General features: G+C 30.4%; 1 protein-coding gene across 1 annotated transcript; it reads right to left on the bottom strand.

The window, feature by feature from the left end:
• Positions 1 to 8,666: 8,666 nt before the first annotated feature.
• LOC131854557 (pancreatic lipase-related protein 2-like) lies at positions 8,667 to 20,211 on the bottom strand. The gene is made up of 3 exons (XM_059205674.1): positions 19,975 to 20,211; positions 9,777 to 10,077; positions 8,667 to 9,431 (listed from the first exon to the last, which is right to left on the bottom strand). The coding sequence occupies exons 1-3, from the start codon at positions 20,081 to 20,083 to the stop codon at positions 8,747 to 8,749; spliced, it is 1,095 nt and encodes a 364-aa protein (XP_059061657.1). The 5' UTR covers positions 20,084 to 20,211; the 3' UTR covers positions 8,667 to 8,746.
• Positions 20,212 to 25,168: the final 4,957 nt, after the last annotated feature.

Raw genomic sequence — 25,168 nt, forward strand, 5'->3', positions numbered from 1 at the left:
TGTCACACTGTTTTATTTAATATTAACATATATATATGTTACAAGTATTTGTACATGCATGAGTCTCGACATGAACGTTTCACAGACGTTAGCGAAATTTTGACAAACACTCACAAGTGTATTCTACTATTTATGTATATATATGTCCTTTATATGCATAAGTAATGCCTCTAAAAATGTTCTAGTTGAGCTCCTTGCCAGTTCTTCTCAACTGAAGTAGTTAGATATACTGGATTGTTGGGATTGATAAAACATTTTGAATCAACTTTTTTTGCTACATTCAGCTATTAGTAAAAATGTATATATGTATGTATGTATGCAGATTTACTACTACTGTCAGTATTATTAGAAATGGAAATAAGCTCTAATAATAATTTGATTGGCAATTTATTATTCTACCGTCATAATCACAATACAGATTTACCCAAATTGAACGGGTTATTTGAAACTCTATTTAAAATATTTATTTTAATGTAAACGTATCTGTAATTATAAAGTACCAAATATTAAGTTACATGAAATTTCGGGAAAATGTAAGTGTTTGTTTATTGAAACAAAAGGTGTACATTCCTTTGCTATATGTTATATTTCAGATCTTGATATCTTGTACATTACATTAACAAATACTTGCTTATTTTTCCTTATAGTACTAAAAAGATATAATTAATAAACGAAGAACAGACATTTAATTTTTCATAACAATATTTTTATGTGACTGGAATAACAAAATACGGCTCCCTCGATAAAAAGTGCAATATAATTTTATCCGGTTCAAAGATTTCTCTAGCAATATCGGGACAATTTTACTTCATAATTGTCTTATCATTTATAATATTTTATCGTATAATTGTAATTTAATTAATTATTTGATATTTATCACTATATATACTTATTAAGATCTCACGGTACTCATGCGTTATTATTTATGACCTCCCGATATTCCGATGCACTAACAAACGTCTTGGTCTAGAACTGGTGATGGCGTTTAATAGGAGCAGACTTTATCTACCTTCTTTTTTAATCTTTTATTAGATACAACTAGTGTCACCAAATTTCCACATCTACTCATAGGCAGAATATAGAGAAACTATTAAACTTACCTGTTATTATATTAAATGTATCCTGTGCAACCCCTATGCTTAACAAAACCAACTAATAAGTACAGTGCACTTATCAGTGAACACTTGAAAGTCATGACAAAACACAGTCACCGTATCGTTCAGATTTTAGAGCCTATGTAGCTTGCTTAACAGCTTCGAAATATGAGGACCTTATGGATAAAATTATCATGAAATCAATCCTGTTTATATAATGGATAAATCAGTGATTCTAACTCCTAGCAGTGCCCTCAAACTATAGTCGTATGCCCTCAGACTATAGTCGTATACATCAGGCAGGAGTTGGCCGTCAGCCGCTCCATAAGTCCTTCCGCGGATTTAGAGTGTCATCTGTACTCGTCTTCTATCATTCGGTGAAGCTGTATAAGCCAGCTGCTGCCAATATTATTAGAGTATTATATAATCCATAAATTCGGATTTCGAACAAATGATATCAGTGCCATCAGCAAAGTAGTATGGTAGTTAAGTCCTTCCTTTGGTTTGGAGTGCCATCTGCACTCGTCCCCCATCGTTCGGTGAAGCTGTAAAATCCACCTGCATCTATCTGCATTAAAGTAGTTCGAAAAATAATCCCATGTTAGGTTTCACTGCCATAATATTGTACGGACAAAACCGGGGGAAATAGCCAGTGTTTCCTAACATTGTGAACTATTACACTTTACATGTAAGACACGACGACTGAAGTGAAGGGCATTATTACATAAAGTAATGTAACATTAACATATTATAATACAATACATTTATGTCGATTGTGTCGACATTTTAAACGACTAGTGTCTATGATATGTGACATTTTGAGTTTACAGTGTATATGTATACATATATAAAAATTTCGTGAAATTTCTAAACGGATTTTGATGAAATTTTATATGTATACTCGGTAAGTCTAAAAATAGGGTGTTATCTATTTTTATATCTCTAAGTGATAGGATTGGGCCTATCCAAAAAATTGTTCTTTATTTTTTGACATATTTTTTTTTTCTATGTGTCCTGGCTGCTTGTGTTAATGGAACGTATCAAAGTTCTATTATAAGTATAATATAAAGATATAACAGGTTTTATACTATAAAAGAAAATTATGAAGTAGTATTATACAAAAGTACGTTGTTTACTTAAAGGTATTTTTTATTATTTTTGTTAGTAATGAAAATGTATATTTTTTCCATTGTGATATACATATATATGACATAGTATCAAATATTCTTTAGTCGAAAATCAGTTGACCAATAGATATCGAATCGGAATCGGGTAAATTATTTGAGGTTATTACGGTTGATCATAACGATAAGGTGGCTTTTTGATGTTGGTGTCAGTATTTTACAGTACCTTTTTGACGAATATAGTAAATTCTCCAAATTAAGAGGATATAGGGTAATGGAGAATATAGAGTAAGTAAAATCTCCTATCCTCATACATCTCGCTCTAATTTAACTTTGCTTAAGTTATTACGATGACAATGAGTACTTTAGAAATTAATTTAAAAATAAACCCAAAATACACGCCTATTCCTTTTAGAGCATCGGGATCGGGGCACCTAAAGTATACATTTTTAGAGTATGGTGGAATAAGTTTGGTTTTAAATTAAAAAGAAAAAGAAACAGATTAAGTTTTATATCTCATTGAGAAGATATTTTATCATATGGAATAAAAAAATAGACATATATCAAATAAAATAAAATAAAATAATTAATAATATACGTATATTATCCAACAAAATGTTAGAAACATTACAAGTAACGTTTCGTTCAATCTTAACTTCCGCTTGTATTGTCAAGTCTCTACGTGACTACGAATATCTCCGAACCCCAACGCTAAACATATGTTCAACTGTTTGAGCCAATATTTGCAAACCTTTCAACACGTATTGGTAAACATGTTGGTATAATCTATACTAATATTATAAAAAGCTAATGTTTGTGAGTTTGTAGAGGATAACCTCTGGATCTATTGAAACTTTCAAAAATATTTAAAAAAAATTTTTTAATTAACAATTTCATCTATCTCAATATTAATATTTTTTCTTAATCATCCACTTTCAATAGGAATTTTAATTTTAACTCAAACTTTATTAATTTACTTATTATCTGGAATAATAATCAAAACTTATTGATTCTCATATATTTTATTTTTAACTTTTATAGGAGGATTATTAGTCTTATTTATTTATGTATCAAGAATTGCATCTAATGAAATATTTAAATCCTCATTTATACATAAATTTATATTAATAATTATATTAACTTTAAATTTAATTCTATCTTACTATCTATTTTTTAACCTAAATTGATTAAACATATCAATTAATTTGGAAGAAATAAGAGATTAATTAAGTTGAAAGTTTCAATAATTGAATTAAATGAAAGTTTCAATAATTAAATATTCATAAATGAATACCTTACGTAGCTTTATAGATCTTTAACTGACTACATATCAAATTCAAAAGTTGGAAAGAAGTAGCGAAATATTATAGCTGTCAAAAGAGCGGCTAAAATAAAAAAGAACATGCATAGTATCAATATCAAATATATTAGGTCCTTACATATGAAATTGACGTTTTGTCGTACTGGCCACTTTGATCTCAAATATGTCATCTTTGCTTAGAAATTCCAATTTCAAATTTATACAGCTATTTACTCATGCATTTGTTTTCGAAAACCGTGACACATATGTTTTTTCCATATTTGTTAATTTTTGCGTTTACAAAATATAAAACTGAAAATATCGCGTTATTTACGAGTACCTACGAGTTCCATCTTGGCACTAGTGCTGCAAAAACGGCTCGAAAGATTAATATGTGTATGGCGGTGCTGTCTCAAAAGAAAACACAGTTCGTTTATGGTACCAATGTTTTCATTCCCCCGTATCGGCCGGGGTCCAAGTTTGATAATGTAGAATTGAAGGCTATTGTCAAAGCAGATCTATCACAATTCATGTCCGAATTAGTTGCAGACTGCGGAGTTAGTGACAACACTGTTCAAGCAAATTGGGAGCGTGAAAAAGCTTGAAAGGTGGGTATCTCATGAATTGTGTGGAGCAATTCGACAAGCGCGCGTAGACTGCTACGTTACATTAGTCAACCGGCATAATAATGAAAGAATTTTAATTGGAATCATTATCTGTCATGAACAGTGGATCTTGTACGATAGTCGGAAATGGTCATCGCAATGGCTGAACCCTGGTGAACCAGCCTAATCCGGCCGCGAGCAAAAATTGACTCAAAAAATTTTACTTGAGCGTTTGGTGGACTAGAATCGATTTTGCTCACTTCAGCTTTCTTAAATCTAACAGCAGCAGATGTGTATTGTTAGCAATTGCAAACCATGATGGAAAAGTTAGCTGCTAAACAACCAAGGCTGGTCAATCGCCATAGGCCACGGCTGCTTCAGGACAACGCTAGACCACATACTACACAACAGACAGTTACTATATTAGAAGATCTTCAATTGGAATGTCTAACATCATCATGAATGACATCTACTGTACTCCCCGGACTTAGCTCCAACCATTTACCATTTTTTTTCGAAATTTGGACTTCTTGCAAGGGAAAAAATACAATTTCGATGTTTAAAGCGCCTTCAAAGATTTTATTGATTCCCGTTCGAATGGTTTTTTTAGTAAAGAGATCAATGAACTGTCTATGAGATGCCAAAATTGCACAAATAGCAATGGTGCGTATTTTGATTACAGAAATACATTTCATTTTGAAAAAATCGACTTTAGGTTACTCCCTTAGTAAACGCCAATTTCATATGTCAGGACCTAATATAATAATTATAATTAATAATGCCAAGACGATTACTACTCGCTGTACCTATTATAATATAAGCACACATATTACCCATCTGTCTGCTATTAGATATGCCACGCGTAGAAAATATTTGAATGTTAAGTAACATTCAAATATTTTCTACGCGTATCCAAGTGGACATAGTTACTTGTACATACATCATTTACCATCGAATAATTTGTATTAAGACCTAATCTACTACTACTATTGAACATACTTTTTTTTTTATATACTACGATGGTGGCAATCAAGCATACGGCCCATCTGATGGTAAATGGTTACCGTAGCCTATGAGCGCCTGAAACACCAGGGGTATCACTTGCGCGTTGCCGACCCTTAATACTCGTATGATGACATACTTATTGAAAATTTACAATTACTGGTCTATGATATATATTTAAATCAAATGAATAGTTTCAAAATAAAAAATACAAAACAAATTAAATAAAATGTACAAACGCTGATAGAAATTACTACGGCCTGAGTCTAGTGTCCTCAGATTAAAGTCGTACTCATCAGGGAATAGTTACCCTTCAGCAGCTCCATAAGTCCTTCCGCGGGCTTGGAGTGCCATCTGCACTCTCCCCTATCATATCATCATCATCCTGCGACCAACGAGATTAGAATAATTCGATAAAAAAATTCCTTAATTGCAGTTTCGCAATAAAAATACTTCTAATAATCTAATTCGAAAAAAAAATCATTAATGGCAGTTGCGCTATGAAAATATGGTCTTACAGTCTGAAAGGTATCCAGTATAGTATCCATGTTTATGTTTCATATAATATCCTTCATCAGCAGTACTGGGCAGCATCATCATGGCATTTATTAAAAACGACACACAAATCAAAATTTTTAAAATTAATGTCATTTTATTTTTTATAAAAACTAAATACTGTTAAGTAACGATCTATGCTGAATGTCTAACGACAGTTTGTCTACTAAACTATGTTTTTCCTTAACCATGGTAACTGTTAATTTTTATTAAGGTTCAAATTCTGAACAATGGTAGTTAATAATTTGAAGACCTGTCAGCGGATATGAAGATTATATTAGGTGTAGTTATTTCTAGATGTGGCAATTTTACATTTGTTCAATCCATAATACTTCATTGATATTTATTAGGATTATTTATACTATATACTTTATTTATTTCATAGAGATTACCCACGCAAATTACTTAGTACCTGATTTGACTTTGATTCCAGACGGAAATTATTGAGAAATATTTATTTATTTGAAGATTTTTAATATAAGATTTTCTAAGCAGAATTATATAATTTTATTAAACACTGGATTATATACTTATTCAACATGATATATTTCAATTTCAAGGAATAGTAGATTTAGATATTAAGGTTTACAAAAATATCTTCCACTTTCTTTAGAACAGACGTTGTTTAATATCTATTAAAATAAATATATCAGTACAATTTTTAAAATACTCAATACAATTATAATTTACGAACACATCACTTCTAGTTTTTTACATAAATACACATATAAGGCTTTGTGAATTACATTGAAGTTGTTGAACAACGTACTTTTAGTTCTTTGTAAGACCAACAGTACTGAAATTATTGACAAGGCCACTACCTAACTACGCTTTAAAAAACCATCTATATACAGATATTTAGTGTAAACAAACCAAATCAAAATCATACCAAAAATCATTTATTCTTTGCTTATGAACGTCAAGTTTCTTGTATTATTTTTTTCCTACCGTCCAGTCCAATTTCAACCGAATGTGAAAGCTGAAAGAAAAGAAATGAGATTTTTGTGTAATATTCTACTTGATATACATATCTTATTACAATGTCTCAAACAAAAGTGCCACAACTGAACAAATTTGCAATGTTTTTATATTGATTCCATATATGTAAGTAATACAGATGATTTTTTTTGTACAAGAAAAACTTACATTGTAATTGAACAACGATAATTGCGCCTTATTGAAAACACTTTACAATGATTTTGTACATAAATTTTGCTTTATACACTCAAGTAGGCGTTACAGAAGTATTTATTCAATATTATTATTACTTTATGTATTTACTAATTCGTAATTATAATTGATATAAACATTCAATAAATGCAGTATAATATATATGCTGCTGGTCACAATATTCTCCCTAATTTTATTTTAAAACGAATCTATATTTCTGAAATCATGTACAAATTTCTGGCAACACCGCCAGTTTAACAGTGAATCGGTTCCCGCGAAAAAATTAACAGTCAGAGTTGTTATAGTACTTATAGTCGAGAAGTTTGAGCAGCCGTAAAAAAGTGTTCATTAACTATTGTTATCGTAAGAACCACTAATTATACTGTATGATTGATGAATATATATTGGTTACAAGAGTTTTTCTGCTGTCTGGCTATTGACGACTTCCAATCCACAATCACAATCACAATTATGTGTATGTAATATAGATGGATAAGGGCTTTTGCATCGGCAAGGAATGAGGCATGTCCTAACTCCAAAAACTCTTGAAAATAATAAGAGCAGTGTTTCTTATCAGTTCTTTTTAACTCCAATTAACACCGAACTGACAGTAGATTTGACATATCACAAGAGTCTCTAATAGATCTACATGAACAAAGATATTTTAGATTTATTTGATTAAAAAAATATGTTGTGACAAAGCTGAAATGCAATGTTTTACTAATCCTATTGAACGTAGAATCTTTTCTCTTTTTTTATCTTTTAAAAATATTTATCGTCAAATTTAATTTAAACGAATATACAAAACTGCCAGTGATTCTTATTGTAGGTCTAACAGTTTTCATGAAAATAAAACTGCAAATGATTATGTTATTTACATATAATTATAAAATATGTATTATATGATCAATACTATGTATATTCAAATTTTACATGTTTTGCTAATCATAAGTTCTTAAATTTTAACAATTTGGCTTTATCTCATTAGCTTAAACTTACTAATATAATACTAAAGTTTATAATAGTGGCATCATATATACACACGGTTTGTGTACACACTAATATATAAACTAAATATATGTACAGTAAATAAAATGTATTTATGTTTATTCTCATAAAAAATAATAAACCATACATTATTTTTTAAAATACTAAGGTTATGTTGAAATAGAATTTGCAATATAATTAAACCTAAAAGTGCACAAACAACACAAATATGAATTTGTATTTTGTACCTCTACTGTGATGTTTGTCATAGTAGTATTTTGGGTCCACTTTCACGTATAATAAATTTACTGTTTGTTTATTTAAAAAGAAATATGGTCCATTATACTTAATACATACAATATGTATTCATAATATTACAGACTGATAATTATAATTGACATTACGTAATATGCATTTAAGTTTTTACAGAATATTACCATTACAAATATTTCATGATCGAATTAATGCTTTTTAAACATCAATTTGAAATGAAAACAATGAATTTACGAAATTCATTGTTTCTCCTTATTATATATATATATAATATTTGCGATTTTTCTATTTAATTTTTCCAGTTGTATAATTTTTATAATTTGACAAGTTTTGTGTTCAGTATATTCTCGCAGAATCATATCACTATATATTCAATAAGTTATTCAATATTATTCCTCTTTTACGTGTCATTATGTGTACTGAGTTACTTTCCTGTTTTTTGATAGCAAAAAAATCGCCAAATATTACTATTCTTTTCTTGTTATATGCTCACTCAACTGTTAGTTATCTATAGATCTAACCTACATAGGTTTGTAATAAATTGACCACAAAACCAACATCTTTATTGTTGTTAAATGCTTAAAATGAGCTCTAATATTATAATACATTAATTTGGCAATATGAACATATTTAGATTTATATCGTCATAACAACTTTCGAGTTCATACTTTTTAACATGGACGAAAAAATTTCATATTTCCTTTTCAATCCCTTCTGGCCCATATAGTACGGAAAACTGTAAGTGGTTGCTAAATAGAATATACCCTGTTTCGTTTTATCTACATTAAGACCGAGTGTATTAGTAACGATAGGTTCTCGATCGTAGCAATTCTTCTCTCTGGCTTGCTGCACTGAATCACATTGCATTGCAATAAATGAGTCCGGATTCTGCAACGCCGCAAACCAGATCGTATAAGCTCTAATATGGCTACAAAATATATTACAGGGCAACCAAAATACATCACCCGGTTGATATTCTCCACCGTTTACGTAAAAATTAACATGGCCTACAGGTGCAGCCATGCCAAATCCATCAATATTTGTTGCTACAACATCAACGAAATCAGCGTCGCTTTGGTCCAGTCTATCTTCAGGACCTAGGTTCCTGAAGCAGGGTCCAGATGGGTCCAAACCCGTGAGTCTGGCTACGGTAACTCCAGTCAGCGCTCTGTATGTCTTTGCTATATAACTCATGGTTTGACCTCCAAGACTGAGACCTACTACCTCTAATTTCTTAGGATCGAATTCCGAATTATAGTTAGTTAAGTTAAACAACATTTCACCAACGTGTTTTCCAACAGCACGCATTAGTCGAGCAGTCCTGAAATTAAAAGATATAACCAAAATTAAACTGTTTTTTGTTGATGATAATAATGTAACAGGGGAAGTGAATTGTTAGTAATGTGGACTAATACTCCCATCAGTTCCCTGTAGAAACCATCGTTATAAATTCCTGGCAGATTTGCCATGAAGGACTAACTGACCTGACTTCATACTCATCTCATTATCCTCTACTGGTGCCCCGCCCAATTTATTATTATTATGATAATTGATTTATTATTTTGAATTAATATTAACCAAAGTACTCTATGTATATCATATCAAATATCATTATAAAAATTATCATAAAATTGTATGGCAAGGAAATAAATGTTGATATACTTACACAGGATATTCCATTTTAAAGAATCTATTCATATCCACCAGCAAAACATTATAACCCAACCTTCTGTAATTAGTCTCCAGAACTGTCGCGAAAGGATAATTGGGACTATCCAAAAACCCGCCCACGTATAACATAGTTTTTTTTCTATAGTCCATTGTTGGTTCGTCACTCAACTCTTTCATTTGATAATACGAGTATCGGAGTCTGTTTGAATTCGGTGGTGCGTTTGCTCCTAATGCAGTGAAAGTTAAATATTTTAGACTCTTCTTTGTGATTGTTGAAGGCTGTTCTGAGCCAGGACCTGCAAACAAAACATATGTGCTGCGTTAATTGTCTATTTATTTATCCAATTTATTGCATTATTTTATTTCCGTTTATTTTATATAATAATTTATATGCTGCTGTCAGCATCGTCATTATTTGTGATTTAAAAAATGTTATTGGATTCTATTCTAAATAAATGAAGAAGAAATAAAATTTACCGCGTTATACATGGGCCCGGCGATTAGTCATACATACTGCAAGATATCACTTTGGCAGGTAATAACTTGGTTTGCAACAAGGTAATAGTGAGGAAGTATCAACTTTAACTATTAGACATACCTCAATAGTTTGTTTTCAGATAACCAATCCAAGGACACAATCAATGTAAACTGTGCCAGTCGAATTTTATCTTGCGCATGTATTTATTATCAGTTAAAACATAACTAAATAAGGATATCATGGAGGTCGAATAACAATATTTATTCCTGTTGTATTTATAGCAAATAATACAATAGAAATAACAATATGCCATATTTATTGCAAACATCAATTTGCCAAATTAGGATTATTGTTATTTGTTAGTATAATATACTAATTTGGGTCTAGCTGTCAATATTTGAAAAATACATTATATATTTACATTCGTATTTCACGTTAAGGAAAAATCTATGACAAATATGACGGAAGAAGGTCCAGTTCTGACTTTGAATAAAATAAATGTACAATTTTAAGTGAATCTTAGTGAAAACAGCATTACATTCTGTTAAGCCATTTCTGAGTTACACAGAGGAAACACAATATTTCAAACAAATATTGTAATCTATGAAATTGATTTTTATCAATTTTTTCTCTTAATATTTTTGGGTGGAAATCTCTTTATTTTCTATTTACAGACAGAGATCAGTTACATTTGCCGGTTTTTTAATAAGGAGTAAGCTCTTTTTTGAAGGTTTCAATATCGTTCGGAAATACCATTGCTGGATGGTGATTCCAAACTGCGGATGTCTTTCAAATTCACGACCCTATTTTGCTATAATTTAGAATACTTCTACTTAAACGCAGACCTAAAATCCTCTATCACTGTAATTTTGGTGCTATGGAGTTAAATATCCCTTTAAGTCTTTCGAAATAGGTTTCTTATTTGTGTTTCGATCTTTTTTTGTTGTCGGGCCGATGCGAACCCACAAGATGGATAGTAACCATAATTTTGGTGCTATGGAGTTAAATCTCTCGTTAAGCCTCTGAATAGATTTCTTATTATTGTTCCGATGACTGGGCAGTCAGTCAGAAATTTAAATTGCCACATAAGCTTTTTTGTTGTCGGGCAGATTCGAACCCACTGTCTCTCAGCCTAAGACCGGATAATAACCACTTGGCCATGACACTCCCAATGATGTTAATCATATTGACATAATCCTATTAATTAGTAGAATTACAAAGTGCTAACTTCACAAGGATATATTAACTAAGAGCAATAAAATAACTCGCAGCCATAAACAACAATGGCATGGACAAGCACGTATAATTTTTATTTATAAATCGTTCATTATTACTCTATTACATGTATAAAATAAATATACGGAGAAGTAATTAGTTTATTCATTGATTATAATTATCATATTTATATACATGATAGGTATATTACGTCGTATATATATATATATATATATTACGTCGACCCTAAATAAATGGGACGAGGAATAAGCATATGATGATATAATATATAAATAATAGCAGCATGTACTTGTTTATATATGCCATTCTTTTTTTTTTTTAGTGTTTAATTTGTGACATTATTGTAACACGGTCTCTGTGACATTTTCTTTTTTTTTCATTGCTTTTTTATCCACAGACAGCGGTCCGTTTGTTTAGTTTATCTACTTTATGGCATTTCGCACTATATATTATAAATTACATTTTAAATCATATCAAATTAAAATTAACAATTTAGATTGAATAAAACCCAAAAATAATATTAAAACAACAATACATTCAAATTACATTAGTAACAATAATGTATTGAAAATAAAACTAAATTACTGTTTGACACTTTATAACTCTGGAAATGCAAAAAGATTTCTATTTTGCCATACCAGAGGAAAAAAATGTCATGCGTTTATTCTCTGCAATTTCACTGGCTTCAAGCGAAGCACAGCTTACAAAGTCTTGGGCAAAACAAATATTTAGTACGCTCCGATCTCTGTAGAGTATTTACTTAAGTAAATATGCGCAATGCATGAATATTTAATTGAAGTGTCAATGACACCATAACAATGACAAAAGAAACCCAAATTCAATAACAAACATATAGCCGGTGACTAATTATTGTTTAAAACAGTACTTAATACAGTAAATAAAATTTCTAACTTGCAATACAAAATGGTAGCATAGATGTGATAAAATCCGTTAATCAATTTACAGTTTTTTTATTTTAAATGTCAGGATATGTATTCTGTAGGAGAGAATACATATTTATTTATAAAAAACTGCATTGCACGAACACACATTAAAAGTGCACATAAAGAACTTGACATCTGAAGGCATTTTCTCTCAGGCAATTGCATATAACAGTGGAGCATTTTCTCTTCATTGAACTCTGTAATATTATCTTATCTGTGACTCAACCATACGGTAAACAGAGATTCATATGGGCAGTGCATAATCTGAATTTTAAATGTTAAAGTAAAAAAACAATATTTCTTATTGTTATCCTAATAATATATTTCTCCAATATGGTAGCAGGCCGTGGCTACAACAACAGATTTCTGCCAACTAACCACTAATCGAGATAAATTTCTATAGTCGACATCCGGTTCCATCATTCGCACAGCTTAATAACGTAGTACTATTGCACCGTCATACCCAACTGTAGTATATAAAGTAAATTTCAGCTTATTTAAACTGAAACGGAAATAGGGTCGTTAACTCTGCAAATTTTTAAATAGTTATATCTTTTTTTGTAGACAATGATGGAATAATAATACAGCAAAATTCATACAACGCCATCTAGTGTCAAACTATGCAGAGCTTGTACTATAGTTACTAAAGAACTGGTAGAAATACTTAAATCTAATTTTCTTTTATAAATACATGCAATTAATATATGACTATGCTATTTAGGTTACGAACACTAATTAAACTATTTTCTTTTGACAAAATTAAAAAATAGCATATGCTGTTGGTCACTCTTTTCTCCCAAATTTGAATTTAAATATGTACAAGCTAATTTGGAAAAAATAAGGGCTGAATATCTTGTTAGTTTTAAGCTCGAAAGCATTCCGAAGTGATGGTAGATTTGACATATCATAAGAGTCTGTAATAGACCTTCATGAGTAAAGGTAATTTTATTTTTATGTAGAATACCCAAACTAATAAAAAATATTAATTAATACGAGTCAGTTAGTGAATCGATCCCAGGATTGCAAGAAAAGCAATGTGCTAAACCGCTAGACCAACCGTCAATATATAGAATAAGAAATCAGGGCGCTGATAACCCATGCTATAACCTGGAATTATGGCATTATCCATGATATCTACCGTCAGTGCGGAGTGCTTTCGAGCTAAGAAGAAATAACAAGAAACTTTCATATACTTCGTCGCGGAAAAGTTATTAAATATAAAAAAAATATTTGATTATCCTTGATTATAATTTTGGCGAAGATTGACAATTGGCGTATGATAATTGCAATATGATTAACATGCGAATTTACACCGTCAGTCATTCTAAAATAAACAAATAAACAATAGAATCGTGTGAAGGTTGATCTGACGGATATTGATATTAATAATATAGGTATTTCCCATTACTATTATAATAGTCCCCTCCTCGCTCCACGACCTTTTGTTTCCTTACAATTTTTCTCATTTTATCAGTATGATAATAACATATAATAAAATGCTAAACGAATCCGTGGAATAGATATTGATTTAACATTTTTTTGTGTTATATTGTACTTATGTCACTGAAGTAAAACAAATTTTACTTAATTTTTTCCGTTTAGCCATGCAGGCTAGTCTCAGAAACGAATCAAACTATTAAACTACAGTTTTAGCACCTATTGTTGTAGCAAGCTTTCTAATCGGTTCTAAAACAAGATAATTAATACATGCTATTCTAGAAACGATGCATATGAAGTCATGGGGACAGCTAATATGATCATAATAAACCAGGACAATTGACATAACGCCATCTAGTCCCAAGCTAAGTAAAGCTTATGTTATGGATACTAAACTACTGACAGAAAAATATGAATAGATTGTTTTTGCAAATATATAACGTACATAATCAGACTACATACTAGACAACTGATATAAACACTTAGATACATTTCTTTTCGTAAATACATACATAATATACATAGAAAACACCCAGACCTATACAAGTACTCATTTATTAATTTATTTATTCTTTTGCACTCAAAATGTATACATGGCGAACTTATTGCCTGATGGCATTCTCGACCAGTCAACTTACTAGTCTACTCATATTAATGATTACAAATATTTGCACCGTGCAAGGAATGGAACATACGACCAGAATGAAGGCGGTGTGCCAAACCGCAAGACCACTGAGGCCGTATAATGAGTACAAATACAAACACATAAAACATCCCTACATAACAAGGCTAGCTGGAGACATCTCAATATAGTAAGCACTCCTAATTTGGTGTTATTTAATACGGAAATACGGTAACAGGTTCTACAGAATGTTGTTAATTGGTTATTGATATAAATAAAACAACAGAATGAATTTAAAATGAAGTGGCAATGACCTGATGTATGTGTTTATGGTACCATAAACCTACATGTATGTCTTATTAACTGACAGTAAGTTGTATCACTCAAGATTTATGGTAGTACTAATGCCTACAAATTGAGAGGCATTAGGTTGAATAGGTTTAGGCTGACAAAATTTATTATACAATAACTGATTTTTTTATATCAACAGTAATAGCCTAAGTTACTCCTTATTACATCAGCTACCTGTCAAAAAAGTCCCGTCAAAATCGGTCCAGCCATTTCAGAGATTAGCCGGAACAAACAGTCAGAATGTAAAAAATGTTAGTTTGGAAACCCTGCAGAATTCATTATATAATAATTGATTTTTTTTATGTCAACAATTGCTATTTTGAACAAAAAAAATAGATGTCAGTAATATAATAAATCTATTCATTCATTCATTCATAATTTAAGAGCTACGCTCTTGTCGGTAGAGCTCTTGCCACTTTCCGCGATTTTCCATCATGCATGCTCTTTCATTCTTTAGCTCTTTAAATCTATACCAATATTATTTATTTTTTAATTTATTTAAAGACCCGTCACTCCCTTTCACGAATGCATTACAAATCTTTGAATTTCTCAATTTGTTCTATATTATAACACACTTGTATTATGCATATAAACTTTCTTTTTAAATCACTCTGTTTATTGCTGAAAACTACATTAAAATCCATGACGTAATTAAAAGATATGACTTTATTTTGAACTACACATGTAAAGATGCTTTATGGAACAAACATACCTACAGTGAAAAATAAAATAGAATATTAAAAAAAAAGCAGGTACAAAAGACGGTCTTATCACTAATGTAATCTCTCCCAGACAAACTTAGAAACAGGAGTGTTAGTAAAAGTAAAGTAGGCGGCACATGAGTGGAAAAAAGGTAAAAATAAAAAATTAAAAAATATGCACTTCTATATTATAAATATATTATATTACAAATTCATATGTATGTATTCACTAAAAAAAAATTTATGTCTTAATATCAGTTCTCTATTAATAATAATATTATAAATATGAAAGTGTGTCTGTTTGCCTATTACGTTGAACGAAACTTAATGAAAATTGAGTAAAAAATAGATTATTTCGAAGACTGATAGAAGGGCAATTGATAATTGTCCTAAAAACAGACAAAATCACTGGGAGTAACTATCTGTTTCAAAATAATTAACTTAAAATTTAATTTAATAAAGTTTAAAAATAAGGGTTTTATTTTTTACATTTTGCAGCCATTGTCCAGGGTTTGATGTTCAATTTGGTTGCTTGTTGTTTTTGTGATAAGTATGCTTTTCCAATGAGTGGTAGAATGAAAAAAAAATCGTAAGACTATTCAGAAGTACACTACTAAGTTAATTTGAATAAAGATTATTTCTATTTCTATTTGTCGGAAAGGAATCAAGACAAAAGTCAGGTAAAATGCTAATATGACACATGTGTACCGACTTTCGCCGAGTTGAAATCTAAAATTACAATTTTTCAGCGCAGTTTGTGTGTTTATTATTCAACTTACATCTCAGAGAAATTTGTTCAGTATCACTAAAGTTATCATTTGTTTTTACATTAGCTTAAAAGTAAAGTACGCTTTAAAACAAACCTAATATAAAATAATAATAACTCTGGACAATCCACACGTCTCCTAATCACAAGCTAAGCAGAGCTTGTGTTATGGGTGCTAGACAAGTGATATTAAAAACCTAAATACATTTTTTAAAAACATCTACATAATGTACATACGTAAAACCCAAACCAATACAAACAATCATACCCATATATAAAACGTTTGCACCTCGCGAAGAATCGAACCTGCAACCATCGGAAGGAAGGCGGTATACTAAACCGTTGCCTACACGGTCTATTATTATATATTCACAACGCGTCACACCTTATGAATAAATACTCCGACTTCCCTATGGTTTTTTTTTTATATAAAGACCGTAATAGAGTAATAATTAAATATAATCTAATTCTAACACAACTTTTTTGAAATCGGTTAAACGAGTTATTAGTGCAATGAACTTTAGCTAATGGGTACAACAATAATAGTGTAATTGGTGAGAAAGTAATTATGAATGTAGTGCTTGTTTAATCCCAGCCTGTAACTAGGTATAATAAAACTTAAAACTGTTATCAAAAGGAAGGAATTTCTTATTTTACTCTGTTTTTATACATTCCCTCATGTGCTTACAAGGAATAACCGAATAGAATCTTAAAATAATATTTATATTTACAGATAGTAGAAGTAAAAAATTGTATTGTAGTAAATATGTAAATGTTAATCTATATAAATAAATAATAAACATATTTGTCGCTTGAAAAATAAAAATAAAATATTATTTTTTAAGAATCTGTCTTTCGAAGAAGAATTAAAATATAAACAAAAATAAGAATAATATCTCAGGACAAACACAGCGCTAACTAGTCTAGTCCTAAGCTAAGCAGAGCTTGTATTCCTGTTCCCCTGTTCCCTGACTAATGAACAGAATAGGTTCATTTATAGTATAAATACTTTAATTTATTCGTTGACATATCATTGTAATGATATATTTTATTTTGAAAGTAACAAATTTGTTACATATTATTAATAAATGTATAGATGATGGTAAATTTCCTAATATAATGAAAATTAGTAAAATCATACCACTTTTTAAATCTGGAGACAGGACTGACCCAATAAGTTATAGACCTATATCCATACTCCCAGCGCTCAGCAAAATTTTTGGAAAAATAATCCTTATGCAACTTGTCAGTTATTTCAATTTAAATAATTTAATTCACAATAGTCTATTCGGTTTTTCCAAAGGTCGTTCAACTACAGACGCAAGTGCAGAGTTGCTAAGACACATATTTGCTGCATGGGAAAATAAAATGGATGCTATAGGTGTTTTTGTGACCTTTCTAAGGCTTTTGATTGCGTTGATCATATGTAACACATTATTGAAAAAACTTGCTTTTTATGGCGTCAAAGACAACGATTTAAATTTAATATAATCTTATTTATCTGATAGAATACAGAAAGTAAAGGTTAGCAGCGCTACGTCTGACGGGTCACTTGTGCAAATGGACCGAGAATAGATCCTTGAGGGGTGTACCTCAAGGATCAAGGATCTATTCTCGGTCCATTTTTATTCCTAGTATACATAAATGATCTCCTATATGCCATGCAGGATAGATGCGGGAAAGTGTTATTTGCAGATGACACTTCATTCATTTTTAAAGTTAATAGATTGACTAATAATTATGACGATGTAAATAGTGCTTTGCGGCGTCTCTTGCACTGGTTTACAACTAACAATCTTATGTAAAACGCTAAAAAAACAAAATGTGTTAATTTTTCTCTGTCTAAAAGTTTTAATACTAATTGCAACATAAAATTAAATGACGAATCTCTCGAAATTATAGAATCTACTGTCTTTCTAGGAATCACATTAGATAATAAAATACAATGGGGTGCACAAATTCAAAGTCTTGCAGCGAAACTGAGTTCAGCAGCTTTTGCCGTGCGTAAGGTTAGACAGTACACTGATAATGATACTGCTAGATTGGTCTATTTTAGTTATTTTCATAGTTTACTCTCTTATGGAATATTATTATGGGGAAAAGCGGCAGATATTAAAAATATATTAATATTACAAAAACGTGCCATTCGAGGGATCTACTGTATGAAGAGTCGTAACTCATTAAGAGAGAAATTCAAAGAGGCTTCGTTGATGTTCGTTGCTTCTGAATTTATATTTTAAAATATCTTATATGTTCATGAAAATCTTTCCAAAAAACAGCAATATTCATAATATTAATACTAGATTAAAAGACAAACTTGCTGTAAACTTGCGAACCCAAGTTTCATTTAATGTTAGACATAGACACCTATATAAATACCTATTGTAAATAAACTGGATTTAAAAAAAAATATAATGTAAAAACTTACGTTCATAAGCGGCTAAAATGTCCTACATGAATAAATGAATTTGAATTTGAATTTATTATCTGTACTTAGCAACTAATAGAAATACATAGATACAGTTTTTGTCGTAAATACGTACATAATATACATATGAAACATAAAAACCGACACAATAGAATAATAAATAATTACCTGATCAATAGAAGTGGTGTATCAAATAAAAAAGCAGACGAAGTTGCGTAGGTAACCTTGTATATTATGTTATTATTATTTTTAATAAAAACTACGGGCTCTGGCATTCAATATTTATCTAATAATAATATCCTTGGAAAATTCACACAACGCCATCTAGTTCCAAGCTAAGCAGAACGTGTTTTAGGAGTAATAAACAACTGATATAAATACTTAAATGTATTTTTTTTTTAAATACATACATACATACATAGAAAACACCTAGACTGATACAATCAGTCATACTCATACATATGTTTGTAGCGTATGAAACATCGAACCCAAGACCATTGGAAGTAAGACGGTGCGCTAAACCTCTAGACAACCAAGGCCAAAAAATTTAACAGAAGTATGCTTAACCGTTATTACTAATTTATATAATTTTAAGTTTTCTCATAATATTACTTTTATTTTAATGTCAATGACATCATCATTGCCTTGCCTTTATCCCATTATTTGGGGTCGGCACAGTATGTCATTCTCTTCCAGTGCTCTCTATCAGTCGTCATATCTAAACATACTCTTCTTTTATTCATATCATCTTTCACACAATCCATCCATCTTTTCTTAGGGCGTCCCCTCCCTTTACATCCATCTACATTCATATTATACACTTAATGTCAATGACATGTCTCTATAAAATTTACACACGTACATCGTTGCATTGTTTCGTAATTATGTGAAAAAAACACTTGATGCATAGCAAATTGGTACAGTGTTTGGTTATTATTAAATATTCTATATATTTAATGAAAACCAAACACTAATTTGCTGATGCCCTTATATTTGAACATGATTACTGTTTGGATTTCTAATCATAAAGAAATGTTTTCGTCTAGAATATGTGTGAATTTAAACGCTTAATTTAAAATTAGAATACATAATTTTTTCATACATACAATACTTAATTATATATACTATGCGTTATAATTTAATTTAATTTTACAGAAGCATAATAATACCGAAAACTATATAACATAGAGTACATATGTATTTTATAACACATAATTTGATTTAACTTACAATCTGCAAGAAATCCAGCAGGATATCCTTCCAATGATTTAGAACTGTACATTGCCGTCACAACACTAAACAATATTGGCGCGCAAACTAATAATGTCATAGACAACATTTTAATTTATTTTTTATTTATCTTTTTAAATTAATACGTCTCACATTTGGATGACGAACATTTTTGTCATTTCGAAATTTGAATTTTTTATTTGCCTAATGATTACCGTGCGTGTCACACGTGCCAGATCCCCTGACAATCTGGCCGATTCTTCGTTCAGACTTCTATATTTGCTCTTCGGGCTGCACTACCGCTAATATAAACCTTGAATCTATTAAATTAAACCATTTTTTTTTCTAAAATTACGGCATTGTAGCGATGACTTGATTTCAATGTAACCTTTGGTCAGAATTTAATCCAATGTCGTTAATTAGTAAGTAGCAGTTTGCCTCTATGCTTACCTATGGTCAGCAAGCGTGTTCTTGTCCTAAAATTTATTTTATAACGGGTCTATATAATATTCTAATTATATCTATATGTAAGGTAAAAATAGTGATAAAATTCTATTTTTATTACTATATAGGACCTCGCGAAATATCGATCTTATCTGATGACACGCAATCATGAAGTCGACCATGAATATTGCAAAATACAAAGGAAACCTGACATAATCTTGAGATGTTTAGATTAGGTATCTATAATCTGAATACGGATTATAAGATGCAGTTTGGTAAATGTTGATCCCTGCCCGATAAGAGAGAAAAATAAATTAAAAACATAACATTAACATAACAATGTAATATTTAAAAAAATAGCATCAAGTGAATAAAGAATGGAGGTCTGATTGCTTTTTAAATTATAATTAATTATAATAATAATATTAAAACCTGAATTCAAGTGGACCCCACTTGAATTCAGGTAAGAAATATCGTCTGTCCTAGCAATACAATAAAAAATCATGTCAAATTTGTTGTTTTTGAAATTTGACAATTTAATTCCATCTTTTAAGTGTACCCCATTTTATTCTTAGACCGTCCAATTAAAAATGTAGTGATGTAGAATCATTAGAATAATTAGAAACACATTTTACAAAACAACTTTTATAAACTTAACTTACATGTTGATTTCTAATATTTTATAACGTAGACACTTTAAAAACAAATCCATTTATTTACTTTGTTTTTTCTCCAGGTTTCTGATGCGGAAAGCAGATTACCAGATATAAATTTAGAAAGGGTCGTTGTAATGATACTGCATAATGATAGTTGTATTCATGAGGGTACCTGAACTATTATTAAAAGTATATCATTACTTTTCATAAACAAGTCAGACAAGTGAAGATGCGTCGAAAAACAATATTATAAAATTTAAATGCCATGCTGTAATTGGTTCCTGTATCATCACTTGCAGTAAATGTCTCGTGGGTTATCATTTAAAACCCATTAAACGACTTTCTGACAAAAAACAGTGTGCGATATAAATAAAGAAAATTGAATAAACTCCTATCAATATATATCAAGACGATACCAAATGAATGTTATGGACTGGTCCGATGTTAATGATGTTTCTTTCAATGGATAACGTTGAAATTTATTCAATTTTTTTAGTACTGTATATTTAAGTTTTTTTTTGTAAATGGGTAATTTCAATAGAATAATTTGTGCCTCTTTTTAATATTTTACAGATTCTGACAGAAAAAAATTAGCGAATATTTCTGTCAGCATAGATGCAGGATGGGGTTAAAATTTGTAACTAGTGAGCCTGGCTCTTACTTATCCGGAAAAGCAGCTCCGCCATTTAAATATATAGAAACCCATTTAAATATACCTACAAAATGTCGTTCAAATCTGTCCAAACGTTGAATGACAAACACGCAGTATATGTCAATCATTTGAACCGTCTGATTCAAATGGTTGACATGTACCCAAAATTGCCTTAATAATTTGATCCAACCATATAATACATATTTAGAGAATCCTCCATTTTAAAAGTTAGTTCTGTTACAAATTGGCGAAGGCAGAGAACAGCTAATCAGATTACAGCAAACACGAATATAACAGTACAGTTAAATTGGGTACCTCCTCCTATTTTCAAGTCGGTTCTAATTGTAAATGTACTTGTTCGAATACGGATGTCATCAATTACCCACTATCATAAGTCATAAGATGATAATCTAGTAGTGAATAAAAAAAATAAGCAAAAAAAGTATGTAATTTGAATTTTTCGCAGTAAAAAAAAACAACATCAACCATAATTGTGATCCTTTGACATGTGTACTAAAAATCTAGACGCCATTATATTAATGACATAAAATAAACTATGAGGAAAACCGTAAAAATTTCATTATTATATCTAAGTGGTTTAAAAAACGTGTCATGTCCGAATTGATCTCCTCACGTTTTAGCTTAGATATAAATTAATATTGATTTCTTTATAACTAGATATAAATTAATATTTTGTTCCAAAAGAAAATATAGCTACGAGAACAACCTTAATCTAATTAATATTATAAGACGAAAGTTTGTAAGTATGGATGTTTGTTACTGTTATACGCAAAAACTACTAAACGGATTTTTATGAAACTTTACAGTAATATAGCGTCAGAATAACACATAAGCTATATTTTTATTGACATTTAACGCGGATGAAAATGCGAGCACAGCTAGACTTTAATGAAATTGCAGCGAACTTTAGTATAACAGCTTAGTTCTCAAAAACACATGAGTTTCGACGTGCATATTTCGTGACTGACATCCAGTGGACAGTCAGCTTGTTTGTTATTTGAAATTCATAAAGAAATGTTAGGTACAAATGTAATAAAAAGAAATCAATATTAAGAACTAACGAAAAATGTATATGTGGTTAATATACATGCGGTTGAAGTAGAAGCTAGAGGTATACCAGCGCAATGTCTACAATCTTCTAACATATCGCTGTCTGCCTGTCTCTAACTGCAGTAAGGTCTATACAAAAATGTGAAGAGAGGAAAACTCCGAGCAGTTTCCGGGACTCGTGACCAGGATGTAGGTTTAAGGAGCCCCTTGGCCGACGTACATCAACACTCAGCTTCACCGCTCGTGTTTCTCTCCCTGCCCATCTAAAACTGGTAGGAGCTCACTATTGCAGCTTTAGATTATGATAAATATCCCATACATATAATGTTTATGTTTTTCAATGGAGCAATAAAAAATTAAACATAGATTAAATACATTAAAAGCGTACGTTAAGTAGTAATTAACTAAAAATAAATAATTACCTGTAGTTTGGTACAACATCACGAATCAGCAATACAAAAAACGTGGGTCATAACAACAAGTCGCTAACATATTTTTAAATTTATAATATACTAGCAGACTTGGCAAACTTCGTAAATATATTTTCATTGTGTAATATTTTGTAGTATTATTTAAAGATTGTTTTTCTTAACTGTTAGTAAGTAACAAAACACAGCATATATCAGATTATAAAATTTTTCTAATGAAAACTAAAAGAATATTTATACAATTCTTTATTTATGAATTATATTATAAATAAGAAACATGTGATATTCTTTATTTGTTATGGATAAACGAAAAATACTGTAATTAATTTTTATTTCTTTTAGTTACAGATATATTATAATCTAATAACATAATGAAACCTATGTTATTAGCTGAGTACTCCACTCGCGCAGTGCCTCGAGGTATAGATATTACCACCAATTTACATTATATCTTTTTTAAATTATTATATATCCTTTGTGTTGTTATATACGTTAATAAAGTTTATATTATTGTAGAGTTTCAATAAAATCCGTTCAGTAGTTTTTGTGTGAAAGAGTAACAAACATTTATCTATCCAGCTACACTCAAAAGCTTTCACGTTTGTAATATTAATGAGATGAACAGTACTACGTACTACTGACATAATATTATTATATGACTCAACGATAACATTCTGCGTAGACATACCCGAGGAAGGTATCATGCCTCGTCTTCTGAAATTTTACAGCCTAAACTGCAGTCAAAACGCAGATTACAAAGCAAACTGTTTCACAGCTGAAATAGTTGAGACCAAAGTACGTATGCAAACAAGAATATACAGTGTTCAAAACAAAATTTACGTTCAAAATGAATACAAAGAATTTGGTAGTCCTCTATTAGACAATAGGCCCACGTCACAGCCCTAAATAGGGGCAAGGTCACTTTGGGATCTGTCTTTCGCAACACGCCCTGCAATTACGAAAAATTGTCATTTATTACGACCTAAGCGGTCATAATAAACGTTTAAACAGATTATTGTATGTTGATTTACGCATAGAGATACCAAAATGTACAATCAGCTACATTTAAACAATGCTAGCACTGTCTATATACTTGTACTCCATCTCCTGCATCTTCCGAAGTTTCACGGATTCGATTCATTTGTACTCATGAACATAACTGTTTGTATCGATCTGGGTCTTATCTATATATGTATTTATAAAACAAAAAATATTTCTATCTATTTATATCAGTGGTCTAGTACTCGTAAATGTTAAAACGACTAAATGTCGTTATGAATTGGCCTGGAATATTATATTATTACTATGCAAATAAAATAATACATTTATTTGATGGTTTTATCATTTTTATAACCAGTCAAATATTTTATAAGTTCGTCCTTCATAAACATACATATAAAAATAAAAATAAATATCATTATAAAATTAGTTCCAAAATTGCTAACAGTCACGACTTTATCTGCTTAGATCCTACTTGGATTAAGCAAATTTTTTTAACAAGTTCTACATCCCTTTCTTCCGAAATGTATAAATTTTTATACAAACTGTCATCCTGTATTTCACGTTTTATTTTTGTGGCAAAAAGTAGCCTATATCCTTCGCCAAGGTCCAATCTATCACTATACGAAATTTCATAAAATATGGTTCAATGGTTTTGTCGTGAATAAGTAACAGACAGACAGCCAAAGTTTGTTTAGCATTTATCTCAAATGTTATCTAAAATGTCCCTCACTGTCTGTAGGTACATCAGATAAGCATAAAATAGTTCTGCGAGTATTTAACCTTAGTATAATCTGTGGTTTACGAACTAGATTTTGTAGTTATGTTTTTTGTGTATACTAACTGGCCCGGCAAATTTCGTACTGCCTGAAGATAATCGTAAACAGGCAATGAATATATTGCTATTAAAAAATTGGGGTTGATGGTAGAAGGGTGACAATTTA

Source organism: Achroia grisella, unplaced genomic scaffold (genome assembly GCF_030625045.1).
Source record: "Achroia grisella isolate CSIRO2021 unplaced genomic scaffold, CSIRO_AGI_Agris_v1 utg1239, whole genome shotgun sequence".
Taxonomy (NCBI): domain Eukaryota; kingdom Metazoa; phylum Arthropoda; class Insecta; order Lepidoptera; family Pyralidae; genus Achroia; species Achroia grisella.